This window comes from Mytilus trossulus, unplaced genomic scaffold (assembly GCF_036588685.1).
Source record: "Mytilus trossulus isolate FHL-02 unplaced genomic scaffold, PNRI_Mtr1.1.1.hap1 h1tg000024l__unscaffolded, whole genome shotgun sequence".
Classification (NCBI taxonomy): domain Eukaryota; kingdom Metazoa; phylum Mollusca; class Bivalvia; order Mytilida; family Mytilidae; genus Mytilus; species Mytilus trossulus.
The window spans coordinates 5210404-5225574 of record NW_026963290.1 but is presented as its reverse complement, the minus strand read 5'-3'; the positions used below and the strand labels follow the sequence as shown (position 1 = coordinate 5225574).

General features: G+C 30.9%; 1 protein-coding gene across 1 annotated transcript in view; it reads left to right on the top strand.

Moving 5' to 3' along the window:
- The window catches only part of LOC134699067 (GPI ethanolamine phosphate transferase 1-like), a 33653-nt gene that overhangs the window by 9292 nt on the left and 9190 nt on the right, over positions 1 to 15171 (top strand). The window contains exons 9-22 of the mRNA XM_063560754.1: positions 263 to 303; positions 823 to 882; positions 5431 to 5523; positions 6345 to 6400; positions 6760 to 6781; positions 7488 to 7544; positions 8666 to 8745; positions 9179 to 9366; positions 10110 to 10182; positions 10532 to 10634; positions 11038 to 11133; positions 13058 to 13149; positions 13777 to 13827; positions 14747 to 14822. Coding sequence (XP_063416824.1) covers positions 263 to 303; positions 823 to 882; positions 5431 to 5523; positions 6345 to 6400; positions 6760 to 6781; positions 7488 to 7544; positions 8666 to 8745; positions 9179 to 9366; positions 10110 to 10182; positions 10532 to 10634; positions 11038 to 11133; positions 13058 to 13149; positions 13777 to 13827; positions 14747 to 14822 — 1088 coding nt within the window. The remainder of the gene's footprint in view (positions 1 to 262; positions 304 to 822; positions 883 to 5430; positions 5524 to 6344; positions 6401 to 6759; positions 6782 to 7487; positions 7545 to 8665; positions 8746 to 9178; positions 9367 to 10109; positions 10183 to 10531; positions 10635 to 11037; positions 11134 to 13057; positions 13150 to 13776; positions 13828 to 14746; positions 14823 to 15171) is intronic.

The following is a 15171-nucleotide window of genomic DNA, read 5'->3' as shown; positions in this document are numbered from 1 at the left end:
TGTAGCCAAATTTTATCTTTTTTTTTATATGAATTAAAAACCCAGGTTGTTTCAGGTGAGCGATACAGGCTCTTGAGAGCCTCTAGTTAAGGAATACAACTGATTTATGTACACTGGTCAAATACAAATCATTCAGAAAGGTAAACATAATTCACAATATTTACTTCTGTTAACCGGATTGGAATAGTTTAAAACAGTGAAAAAATAGAATTATGGAAATTATTCTCCCAGTTTGTAAACAGTTTCAATTATTTACTTGCAGAATGGAAATTACAAGATATAAAGAGGACTGATGTTAACCAGGTAATAGTTGTTACATTAACTAAGTTTGAAATCCAGCTCGTTTAACTTATCATTACCAATATATATTGTTGTAGAAAGATCTATAAACATGATAAATAAAATCATAATTCCTGATAGTTTAATGCCTGTCAGGTAGGTTTTACAGAAAAGACTAGAATGGGGAATAAACCAGCAAACTTTGGTTTATAAGCATATTATACTTGTAATTGTAAAGTTAGATTTATGTATTATGCTTGTAGTTAAAGATATTAAAATTTATTCAATAGTTGTGTGTCAAAAAGAGTTAATGAACACAGTTTTGAAATGCTTAGCCTTTAAATGATTAAACTTTATGTAAAATGAAATACATTGTTCATACAGTAGAGTGAGTAGACATACAAACATGTAGTAAAGAAAAACTCTAGCTAGATATAAAGAAACTACATTTTAGAAAGGGACATACAGTATATAACTTCAAGGTTTCTAGCATGGAAAATTAATAGAATAAATATCTAAATATTTGTCTAAACTTTATTACAGGCAGATATAGCCCCATTGATGTCATCAGTTATAGGAATACCTTATCCTATGAACTCTGTTGTAAGTAGTCAAAGATAGTTATAGGAATACCTTATCCTATGAACTCTGTTGTAAGTATTCACAGATAGTTATAGGAATACCCTATCCTATGAACTCTGTTGTAAGTAGTCAATGATAGTTATAGGAATACCTTATCCTATGAACTCTGTTGTAAGTAGTCAAACATATTTATTACAGGCAGATATAGCCCCATTGATGTCATCAGTTATAGGCAGACCTTATCCTATGAACTCTGTTGTAAGTATTCACAGATAGTTATAGGAATACCTTATCCTATGAACTCTGTTGTAAGTATTCACAGATAGTTATAGGAATACCTTATCCTATGAACTCTGTTGTAAGTAGTCAAACATATTTATTACAGGCAGATATAGCCCCATTGATGTCATCAGTTATAGGCAGACCTTATCCTATGAACTCTGTTGTAAGTAGTCAAACATATTTATTACAGGCAGATATAGCCCCATTGATGTCATCAGTTATAGGAATACCTTATCCTATGAACTCTGTTGTAAGTATTCACAGATAGTTATAGGAATACCTTATCCTATGAACTCTGTTGTAAGTATTCACAGATAGTTATAGGAATACCTTATCCTATGAACTCTGTTGTAAGTATTCACAGATAGTTAACGGAATACCTTATCCTATGAACTCTGTTGTAAGTATTCACAGATAGTTATAGGAATACCTTATCCTATGAACTCTGTTGTAAGTAGTCAAACATATTTATTACAGGCAGATATAGCCCCATTGATGTCATCAGTGATAGGAATACCTTATCCTATGAACTCTGTTGTAAGTAGTCAAACATATTTATTACAGGCAGATATAGCCCCATTGATGTCATCAGTAATAGGAATACCTTATCCTATGAACTCTGTTGTAAGTAGTCAAACATATTTATTACAGGCAGATATAGCCCCATTGATGTCATCAGTAATAGGAATACCTTATCCTATGAACTCTGTTGTAAGTAGTCAAACATATTTATTACAGGCAGATATAGCCCCATTGATGTCATCAGTTATAGGAATACCTTATCCTATGAACTCTGTTGTAAGTATTCACAGATAGTTATAGGAATACCTTATCCTATGAACTCTGTTGTAAGTATTCACAGATAGTTATAGGAATACCTTATCCTATGAACTCTGTTGTAAGTATTCACAGATAGTTATAGGAATACCTTATCCTATGAACTCTGTTGTAAGTAGTCAAACATATTTATTACAGGCAGATATAGCCCCATTGATGTCATCAGTTATAGGCAGACCTTATCCTATGAACTCTGTTGTAAGTATTCACAGATAGTTAAAGGAATACCTTATCCTATGAACTCTGTTGTAAGTATTCACAGATAGTTATAGGAATACCTTATCCTATGAACTCTGTTGTAAGTAGTCAAACATATTTATTACAGGCAGATATAGCCCCATTGATGTCATCAGTTATAGGAATACCTTATCCTATGAACTCTGTTGTAAGTATTCACAGATAGTTATAGGAATACCTTATCCTATGAACTCTGTTGTAAGTAATCACATATAGTTATAGGAATACCTTATCCTATGAACTCTGTTGTAAGTAGTCAAACATATTTATTACAGGCAGATATAGCCCCATTGATGTCATCAGTTATAGGAATACCTTATCCTATGAACTCTGTTGTAAGTAGTCAAACATATTTATTACAGGCAGATATAGCCCCATTGATGTCATCAGTAATAGGAATACCTTATCCTATGAACTCTGTTGTAAGTAGTCAAAGGTATTTATTACAGGCAGATATAGCCCCATTGATGTCATCAGTGATAGGAATACCTTATTTATGAACTCTGTTGTAAGTAGTCAAACATATTTATTACAGGCAGATATAGCCCCATTGATGTCATCAGTGATAGGAATACCTTATCCTATGAACTCTGTTGTAAGTAGTCAAACATATTTATTACAGGCAGATATAGCCCCATTGATGTCATCAGTTATAGGAATACCTTATCCTATGAACTCTGTTGTAAGTAGTCAAACATATTTATTACAGGCAGATATAGCCCCATTGATGTCATCAGTTATAGGAATACCTTATCCTATGAACTCTGTTGTAAGTAATCACATATAGTTATAGGAATACCTTATCCTATGAACTCTGTTGTAAGTAGTCAAACATATTTATTACAGGCAGATATAGCCCCATTGATGTCATCAGTTATAGGAATACCTTATCCTATGAACTCTGTTGTAACTAGTCAAAGATAGTTATAGGAATACCCTATCCTATGAACTCTGTTGTAAGTAGTCAATGATAGTTATAGGAATACCTTATCCTATGAACTCTGTTGTAAGTAGTCAAACATATTTATTACAGGCAGATATAGCCCCATTGATGTCATCAGTTATAGGCAGACCTTATCCTATGAACTCTGTTGTAAGTATTCACAGATAGTTATAGGAATACCTTATCATATGAACTCTGTTGTAAGTATTCACAGATAGTTATAGGAATACCTTATCCTATGAACTCTGTTGTAAGTAGTCAAACATATTTATTACAGGCAGATATAGCCCCATTGATGTCATCAGTAATAGGAATACCTTATCCTATGAACTCTGTTGTAAGTAGTCAAAGGTATTTATTACAGGCAGATATAGCCCCATTGATGTCATCAGTGATAGGAATACCTTATTTATGAACTCTGTTGTAAGTAGTCAAACATATTTATTACAGGCAGATATAGCCCCATTGATGTCTTCAGTAATAGGCATACCTTATCCTATGAACTCTGTTGTAAGTATTCAATGATCGTTATTACAGGCAGATATAGCCCCATTGATGTCATCAGTTATAGGAATACCTTATCCTATGAACTCTGTTGTAAGTAGTCAAACATATTTATTACAGGCAGATATAGCCCCATTGATGTCATCAGTTATAGGAATACCTTATCCTATGAACTCTGTTGTAAGTAATCACATATAGTTATAGGAATACCTTATCCTATGAACTCTGTTGTAAGTAGTCAAACATATTTATTACAGGCAGATATAGCCCCATTGATGTCATCAGTTATAGGAATACCTTATCCTATGAACTCTGTTGTAAGTAATCACATATAGTTATAGGAATACCTTATCCTATGAACTCTGTTGTAAGTAGTCAAACATATTTATTACAGGCAGATATAGCCCCATTGATGTCATCAGTTATAGGAATACCTTATCCTATGAACTCTGTTGTAAGTAGTCAAAGATAGTTATAGGAATACCCTATCCTATGAACTCTGTTGTAAGTAGTCACAGATAGTTATAGGAATACCCTATCCTATGAACTCTGTTGTAAGTAGTCAATGATAGTTATAGGAATACCTTATCCTATGAACTCTGTTGTAAGTAGTCAAACATATTTATTACAGGCAGATATAGCCCCATTGATGTCATCAGTAATAGGAATACCTTATCCTATGAACTCTGTTGTAAGTAGTCAAACATATTTATTACAGGCAGATATAGCCCCATTGATGTCATCAGTAATAGGAATACCTTATCCTATGAACTCTGTTGTAAGTAGTCAAAGATAGTTATAGGAATACCTTATCCTATGAACTCTGTTGTAAGTAGTCAAAGATAGTTATAGGAATACCCTATCCTATGAACTCTGTTGTAAGTAGTCACAGATAGTTATAGGAATACCCTATCCTATGAACTCTGTTGTAAGTAGTCAATGATAGTTATAGGAATACCTTATCCTATGAACTCTGTTGTAAGTAGTCAAACATATTTATTACAGGCAGATATAGCCCCATTGATGTCATCAGTAATAGGAATACCTTATCCTATGAACTCTGTTGTAAGTAGTCAAACATATTTATTACAGGCAGATATAGCCCCATTGATGTCATCAGTAATAGGAATACCTTATCCTATGAACTCTGTTGTAAGTATTCACAGATAGTTATAGGAATACCTTATCCCATGAACTCTGTTGTAAGTATTCACAGAAAGTTATAGGAATACCTTATCCTATGAACTCTGTTGTAAGTATTCACAGATAGTTATAGGAATACCTTATCCTATGAACTCTGTTGTAAGTATTCAAATTAGGAATACCTTATCCTATGAACTCTGTTGTAAGTATTCAAATTAGGAATACCTTATCCTATGAACTCTGTTGTAAGTATTCAAATTAGGAATACCTTATCCTATGAACTCTGTTGTAAGTATTCAAATTGTCTAATTGATATAAATGAAGCTAAACCAGGGTTGTTGTTGCTTTGGCACATTCACCATTTCCTTTCTCAATTTTAAAGATATTTTTTAATGGAGATATTTTTAGGACTGGAATGCAAAGTATTTATTAATCTATCAAATAACATCTTCAGATTTTCATTTAAAATTATCTTACATATTTTCTTTATATTAGAAAAATGGTTTAGGTCAAGTATGCGAATTTCACATGTATACTTCATCAAGTTCAGATTTATGCACTTACATGTCGGGAATCATTATTAGATAACAATATGTGTCATTTGAAATACCATTTAATTTTAGGGTACACTTCCATTAAGTTTCCTCAACAGTTCAGATTTTGAGAAAGCTGAGAGCATATTTGCAAATGCACAACAAGTTTTGGAGCAATATCAGGTCAGCATTTTACATTGTATTAGCTTATGCATTTGTATATTGTTTATATGTTCAGGGTTCTCACTAAGGATTTTTGAAGGCAAAACCAGGGACTCATCATTTTTAGCCACGATTAGTCCAACAGCAGGAAGAAAAAAGAATTGTTGCAATATAATGTAAAATTTTTGTCTCCATTTCCTAAGAGAGCAATGAAATGACATTTAATTCAGATCACTTTTAAACTTTTGCTATAAAATGATGATATTTGTGTTTAACTGTGTTCATTTTATACACTATATTGCAATCTTGATGCATCTGTGGACTCACCAGTTTTGAAAATGGTGAATCCAGACAGATTTTGATGAGTCCAGGACTCATGGACTCGCCTTAGTGCCCTATGTGTTAACACATTACTTTACATTATTGAAGCACCTGATATAACTGTCAGTTCTGATAAAATGTTGATTATACTGCAATGAAACTACCACATAATGTCAAAATATTTTGCTTGAGTAAAATTTCTACTACTTGTAAAAGTTAGATATTCTGGTATGGATAATTGTTTTAAAAATAAAAAAAAATAAGGTGGGACCTAACACTACAGGGAGATAACTCTGTAAAATCAGCTGAATGTTTTAATGACGTTGTGTTGTTTATGGAATATTAAGCTTCTCAATGATCAAAATAAGTGATTGTCAAACTGCTATATTACCAGTGTAATTTTTCTGATAAAACGGTTGGTTCAAATTTTTTCACTGATGGCTTTAAAAAGTATTCCATATGTCAAGTATACTAATATATAGAGCATAGTTGTATTTGAAGAATAATAATTTTGATTACAGGTTAAAATGGATCAGATGAAGTCAACAACTTTATCAGTTGCATTCAGGCCATTCAGGTAACTTTTTAGTTCATAAAGACTGTATCTACTCTCTAATTGTAATATTTATTAGATAAGATAAAAAGTTATTCCACTAAACATGTACAATTTTTGCTGCAGAAAAACTAAACTAGGATTTAATGTACTGTATGGTAGAGAAAATGGTTGTGCTTTTTGCAAATCCACACAATAACATCTTTACCTCTTTAATTGACATTAAATATTAAATATGAATAATAGTGTATCAACATCCTACATTTATAATAGTTTTACCTTTAGAATTTTTTTACAAAATATATGGAAACTTTTAAATATTTATTGTTATGTCACTCAGTAAGGTTATCTTGTAATGATTATTATTTCTTCCAACTTTTTAGTAAACTACTGCCAAGTATTCAGGTAAGTAAGTTGTAGTTATAAGTGATTTATTTCTATTCAGATTAGCGAGCTGTGGTTAAAAGTTACTTTTAAACATTTTGATAACTAATCTAATAAACTGACAATGCTATGCCTAAAAAAAATATACAAATAATAGTGCACAATACCACACAATATAGAAATTTGAAGACTGGCAACACAAATCCACCAAAATGACAAAACTGGGGTGATCTCAGGTGCTCCTTAAGGGTAAAGAGATCCTGAATGACCTATGTAGTTGCTTGCCATGTAAATTGAAATTGCTTAGTAACAAGTATATTTCCATATACATGTATTTCATTTAGTTTTGGAAATTTTTTTATCTTGAATTCATTAAGTAAATGCTTCTGAATGTTATGATATTTTGACTTCTTGTAATTTCTTGAATAGAAAACATCTGAAGAAAGTTGATGAGTGAGTTATCATGTGCCAAAGATTTGTTAAAACTATACAAAGTTATGTTCAGTAAAGTCTTCAATTGGTCAATTATTTATATATTCTATATCATGTTATTGGTTTTAAAGCAATTACCCTAATACAAATCCTAGATATTTCTTTCAATGATCATGAAAAGGACCAAAACAGACCCGAAATAATAATGGTCTACAAAGATCAACAGCTCATACGATACTTTTGTAAGATGTACCAATTCACTATCCTCATTTATAACATTTCTATTGTTTTACAGAAAGACAGAACAAGAAACATCAGAAACTTAATCAACAGTGGACAATATCAATTAGCTGTAAGTTTGAATATATATTTTACTGTGGCATCTTGTAAGATTTATAGAATAACTAATGGAAGATTTCAAAAAGAGAAAAATATTCAATAAGTGACCGAACAACACATTAATTCACGAATGCATGTAGCGCATGAGTTCATTATCAGTGTTGTTCGGTCACGAGTTGAATATTTTGCGATGTTTGAATTCTTTAATTAGTTATTCTTTTTATTACATTGGCAAATGGATTTTTTTTAAAAGAAATTAATGTAAAACATGTAAGAAACTATATCTTTTTTTCGAAGCATTCGCAATTTGTTTTGGTCTGCCCTAATCGATGTCTTGACAACACCCATTGTTGTATGACGTCAGAGAGTGAAATAACCACTTTTATTTCACATGTGAAATCAATGTAATTCATTGCAACCCATGTGATAAATATAGATTCTTACACTGTAACAAGTGTATTACGATATTTCTCCACTCGAGACAGTTAAATTTTATTATTTAAAGCGCGAGGCTTGCCGAGCCCTTTAAATAATAAAATTTAACTTTCGAGAGTGGAGAAATATCGTAATACACGAGTTATAGTGTCAGAATCTGTTTCTCTAATGCTTTTTATCGTTCTTTTTCAAAGATTTTCAGAAAATTGTGCTCTTTATAAGCGACGTCATCAGGCAAGGTCGCCTTTTTTCATGACGTCACAATAGGAAAATTGAGAAGAAAACAAAACATTTTGACGTCATAATCAAATTTCGACTAATCATTTGCCGAGAACAGATTTTTCACTAGTGAGGAGAAATATTTTTCTCACACCGGTCAGGAAATGTGAAAATAGCACAAAAATTAGAGAAATGATATTTATCCTCTCCAAGTTTTAAAGTTTGAGCGTTTCTAATAATTTTAGAATTTTAAAAGAAATACAGCAGTTGCTGTTAGAAAAAGTAAAGAGAACATAACCTTATTTTGTCGTGTATAACACACACTTTTTACCACAAAAATGTAGTTTAAAGAGGTGATGCATATTACACACAACTGTAGACTTCTTTTGTTTTTGTTTTTTATTTAAAATTATTTTGTTCATTTATTTGTAAAATCTAAAAGTTAGATAATAATCTTTTATTGATTGATTTTTATATTAGATTACTGAATCTCAAACATTGATAGAGCTTGGTTTAGAAGGATTGAATTACTATCATGGATATGATAGATTCTTTTTGGGGTAAGTTTTATTTTTAAAGTTTTACTTATAATGTAAGTTATGTAAAATTCCTCCATTTTTTCATAATTTCTTTAATTCACAAATTTATATTTTGAATGCAAAATTTAGAGTTTCTCTTGATTTCTTCATCAAAAAATCTTTTCAAATAAATTTCTTCCTTTGAAACATTTAAAGGTTTTAAAAAGTAATTATACCCAAGTAAATGATTTTAATATTTATTTCTAAAATTGTTATTCCATTATACCCAAAAATACATTTATATACATCAAATAAAGGCAACAGTAGTATATTGCTGTTCAAAACTCATAAATCCATGGAAAAAAAACAAAATCTGGGTAACAAACTAAAATCGAGGGAAACCAGTTGTCAAAAATTGAATAATATTAGATAATGGTTGTGTACTGTTTTTTAATCAATCTATATTTGTTTACAGTCTAAGTATTGTATTTGGATTCATTGGTTGGATGATCTACACTCTGACCTTAGTAGTGAGGGATCACTCTGGGTTGTTCAATGCAACAACAAAGCTTGAGAAGTTGTCACAACCAGTATGGTTACAAGATAAACCAATAAAACTGGTGTTTGCTATATTTGGGGTAGCTGTTATTGTTCTTTTAAAAGGTATTTGATAACTGCTAGAATTTACAAAAGTGGAATTAAATAATTATAAACAACAGAAATGTCTTCAACAATGAGATAAACCTTTATACTATAGTTGGCTATAACAGGTTCAGACTTGAAAAATAACAGCTTAATTTATTACTTAATAATCACAAAAATAGATATAACAGACATGAAACAATGATGACCACTGAACTATGGGCTCATGACTTGTGGCAGGCATATAAAGAACATGGTGGGGTTCAACATGTTCCTGAGTGCTCAACCGTTCTCTTACTTGGACAGTGAAGTAACAGTACAGCATAGAATACAAACTTAAAACATGAGGCACAAAAATAAAATGCCCTGATAAAAAGGGGGAAAAAATGCTGACTTTTTTTCATTTCCATTCTCCAACTTAAGTTTGCCTCAACCAAATGTTATGGAACACAATGCTTATGACAACAAAACCCAAATCAAATTTGAATTTGGGTGATGTCACTTTTATTGTTTTTGAGATATGTCCATTTATTACATTATATGCAATTTGGGGCATCATCTGTGACCAATTGACACATTCTCAATTTTATTTTTTGTCTAACAGCAACATTTTTTACCCATTCTGGATTAACCAGATGTACATGTAGTAGTAAAAACAAGCACATCATCATTAGTAGTATTTACAAGGTTGGGAGTTTGGATTCGTGTTCCTTTCATTGTTAGAAATGTTCAAACTAATATCATTATATGTTGTATACTTTCAGTTCAGTCACTTCCATTTACATATTATATGTATTGTTTGATACCAGTGGTTTTGTGGATGTTTGTTGCTCTTAGGTATGTTGATAATACTTGAAATGAGATCAGGGTAAATGGGTAATCAAGCAAACTACACAGATTTTCAAATATGAAAATTAGGAACCAATATAAATCTACTTTGAATGGTACCAGTTTTATGGATTTTATTGTTCATTAATGCTGTAAAATTCAGCTTCAAACAAAATAGGTATTTCCAATTTTTCTTTTCTTTTTTTTTAGCAGTGTACTACAGTTAAAAGAAAATTCAAAGACAAACCAACTTCTTAACAATGTTCACAACAATTGTAATCCATGCATAAAGAAATATAATGTGTTATATTAGAAAATCTCACTAATCTGTATTCAGAATAATGATTTTTTTTTTAAGATTGACAGTTTTCAAGCAGTTATTTAAAAAGTTAGATCTTGCCAAGAATATAAAGACAACACTTTTAGCAGTTGTTCCACCTGTATTAGGGTTAGAAATACTGGTATGTATATTCAAAGTCTTCTTCAACTTGGGACTGTCTTTATTGTGGCTAAACTTTGGTTTCATCACTAGCCAGTTTAAACCAGACTTCAAATTTGATATTTGCTTCTTCTTCACTATACTTGGCAATTTGAAAGCCGCAACTGCCAATTTAATTTGGGAAAAAAACAAAATAATTGGGAAATATATATGATGTCCAGAGTCTGTAGGATATGTTTAAAGGAAATATTGTACCTTAGTAAAGATTTAATTTTTCTTCCCCGAAGTTTAATGCATACTTTGAAGAGAAGCTCTTTTCTAACTGATTAATTTGATATTTACTGACCAGGTGGTATGATTAGTCATTTGCAAGTTAAACTCTGGTAAAGATTTGATTTTCTTTCATTGTTTATATATGTTTTCAGGTAATGGGTTTCTTTAGAAGAGAATTGCTATCTGTTGGTTTGGTTATGATAGCGATATGGCCTTTGATTACAGCCAAAAGTATATGGAAAGATAAGGTAGGATTATAAGTGAACTAGTTTCAGCATATTTCTAATAAAAAAAGCTTCTGATAGCTGTTATTTAAGGAAACATAGATTTGCTTGGTGTTAATTTTACTGTCAGGCCAAAACAATCTGACCACAAAACATTATTATACTCATATATAAAGGAGTAGGTCCGGTAAGGGTTGATTTTGGCCTCAAATTTCAGGTTCATCTTATGAAAGATTTTGGACATTTTTTAAACACTTAAGGTCAAGGAACAGTAAATGGGCTATGTCGCAGATTTTGCTAAAAATTTGCATACAACCTTGGCTCGTTGAACTACAACTGAAAATCGAAAAAATAATGCATTTATCTCAATTATCATTTGAAATATTACTGATTGAAATGTTACAAAATGGGTGAACATTTGTATAGAAAGCACATAAAATCGGCGAAAAAACCTTCTAAAATTTGTCTTGAAAACGCCAAATCTCGAATTCTACTCCATAGATTTTTCTTAAAAAAACTATATATTGTTGACACATAAATTTCTGTTTTAATGATATAAAATAATCATAGGGTCACCGACTTCGTTTTTTGTCTAATACTCAATTTGTAACCTTGTTTGTAGTGAAAAACGTCAAAAATCAATGTTTTACGGCCTGCAACGCGATAACGTTACGATTATTTCGACGTTTTGTTTGATTTTTCCACATAGAACGCAACTTTAAATGATGTATACCGTAAGAACGAAGTCGGTGACCCTATCTTTATTTTGCATCATTATAACGGAAATTTATGTATCAACAACATATAGTTTTTTTAAGAAAAATCTATGGAGTAGAATTACAGATTTGGCGATTTTAAGACAAATTTTAAAAGGGTTTTCGCCGATTTTATGTGCTTTCTATACAAATGTTCACCCATTTTGTAAGAATTCAATCAGTAATATTTCAAATGATAATTGAGATAAATGCATTATGTTTTCGATTTTCAGTTGAAGTTCATCGAGCCAGAGTTGTATGCCAAATTTTAATGAAATCTGTGACATAGCCCATTTACTGTTCCTTGACCTTAAGTGTCTATTTCAATCGATTCAATTAGTTTATGTGAAAGAATTTAACTCATTTAGTTATTAAAAACTCTCCTATTTAAGCTTAAATATAACAAATCTATCAAATATGCCAACAAACATCATTTTTCAGATCTTTTTTGTCAAAATTGAAAGTGGCCGCATCCGTGGTCATCCTCAACCTTTATATATGTTATGTAATATCATCAAATACAACTTACATTTCAATATTATGAATGAACATGAATGTGGCCACTTTCATTTGAGACTAACCGTCTAAACTTTAACTAAAATGCCAAAATTGTGAAGATTTCAGTAATTTAGCATGAATTAATGATGCTAGAACCCGATAAATGTGCATTGTATTATCAAGAACAGCCCATATTTATGTAGCAGAAGCGTTCTACTTTCCAGTAAATCATTTGTAAATAGCTAAAAGATTACATTTTTCACAATTTTGTAAAACTGCTATATTTTGGGGCCATAAAGGGGTCTTACTGAACCTACTCCTTTAAGGAGATTTAGAATACATTTGTTGAGCAAGAGTACATATATGCATGTCTAACAAAGTTTAAAAACCTGATCTTTAATGTGATTACTAGATCAGTGATCTGTTCAACATCTGAATATGAGTTCCTATGTTGTTTGTGTGGTCTTTCCCGCCTGGAAAACAAGCATATATTTTTTAGCCATTTATTAGACCTTCATCAAAATAGAAAAATAAATCCTTTGAAAAAAGGAGACAACTATGGATAATAAAACCTTAAGTATAAAAAATTACAACAACAGAAGCAAACAAATGAAAGAATTTTTTGGAGAATTTGAGAAATGAATTTTGTTATTTATTTTTACAGTTTACATTATTTCACCCTCATTATGTTTTAGATAACAGCAGCTGGTTGGATCATCTCATGCCTGTTGCTATCTGTATTTCCATTAGCTCCAGTTGTTGGAAGGCAAATAAATTACATTTATGTGTAAGTCAGTTTAGCTAAGTTCATCATTGTCCATCTTCATTGTTTAAACATTTTCGTAGATCTCATCCTTGTAACTAGCTATAGTTTATAGTATAGTTTTAATCTGTTCTAAATAATAAAAAAATCGGCTAGTTCCAAACATTTTAACATTTTTATTGTTAATCAAGGACCAAATAATTTTATGTACCTTGAGTCCTCATGTTTGTGAATGAAATTGTATTACTATTCCTTTCAACCATGAAATCAACTTTTAAAACATATTTGAAATAATTAATCATATTCAAAATTCTAACAAAAACCTTCACAAACAACTATTATTTAAAACCCAGCAGAGACCATTTCCTTCATGCAGAATGTTATCACAAGGGAAGATGGTTTTATGTGGAAAGGGGTACAAAATTAAAATTTTACTTTGAATATGCCTTTTAAAAAAATCATGTCAAACATAACTTAGCTGTAATTTAAATTTTTTTTTTTTTAGCTAAAATATTTAAACCTTCTGTCAAATATTTTTGATATGACACAACTGCACATTATTTTTGCTACACATTGACTTAGATAACTTTGTTTTCAGAATATACTCCTGTTATTAATTTACAAATATTTATGTTTTTTTTTCATTTTTAGAAAAACAAGTGGAGTATTTGTTGTTGTATCAGCCTTATATTTGATTTCCTTGTAAGTTTGGTTTTTATTATTATTAATTTTTTAATCCAGCAGATTTTATGGGTTTCAAGTACATGTATTAAGTTTCTTTACACATTCATGTCATTTATATGTATAAACATTAAAATGTTGAATACAACATATATAGAATGAGATTGCTTTGTCTACTTACGTGATACATGACAGCAAATTATCACATATAGATAGCAAGCACGCAAGCAGTATGAACATACAATCCACAAAAAATGACAAAACAGAATGTGCACAAATCAAGTATCGTACGGTACATACATTTCTCATGACTGATCAGCATGATGTTGGTTAGGGATTATTTATTCCACTATATTGGTTGAAATACCTTACTTCTCTAATCAGTGGTGAACATCTAGATTCAAGAAGGCAATAACTTATTAATTTTTTATAGACCAGTTTTTTCAAACTTGCTAGGAAATGCTAGGACACTATAATTATAAAACTAATAGACCACTTTCGAGTTCATCCGTCACCGGCAAAAACTCGTCAATTATACACGCCTTTATGACGTCATTTACCAGATAGAGGGGCTCGCCTGTATCCCTGCACTATTTACGTCCATCAAGCGTCTTAGTGATCGTCTTTGTGCAGGATAAACTAGAAATAATGGTTGCTCTGTAGGTACTTACTGACAATTCCCTAATGACAGCAGTGTTGATTGTCAATTTTGAGAATTCAATTTGCCGAATAATTCGTACAATATAGAATTATAGTTTTCCAACCACTCGCTCAACATTGGAAGGGAAGTGACGACGCCCCTAAACGCACAAATGACGATGATAAAGGCGCATATACTTGACGATTTTTTTCCGGTGACGGATGAACTCGAAAGTGGTCTATTGAATTTTTGTAATTAAATCTGAGAAAACATATGAAAATCAATCAGTGTATATTTTAGGTTAAAGAAAAGCCATGAAGGGAAGAAAGATAGAAAATTCAGAAATCAGTATATTTTTCTAGTTAACATTATTCAGGTAAATGAGAAGATTATATATAAACCAGCAATTGTATATTGATATGTATAAAGTGTATCTAAACAACTAGGGCTAAAAACTTAGAAGTATAGTTAAACTTCTTCAGACATGTGACAGAGTTGTCAAGTCACAATTGGAGATTTGGAAATTTTCAGCTGGAGTTTGTGCCTCATTACTGGAGATTTTTTATAGACACTTTTATCGACGCACACAATGGTTTTTTGGTGGTTAAACTGCATATTTTCCTTTTTTTCTTAATGATTCTATAACTCCATATACATTTTTACTTGATACAAATAGAAGATAAGGGGTTTTTAAATATTTATTTATTATATATAAAGTTCAAGAT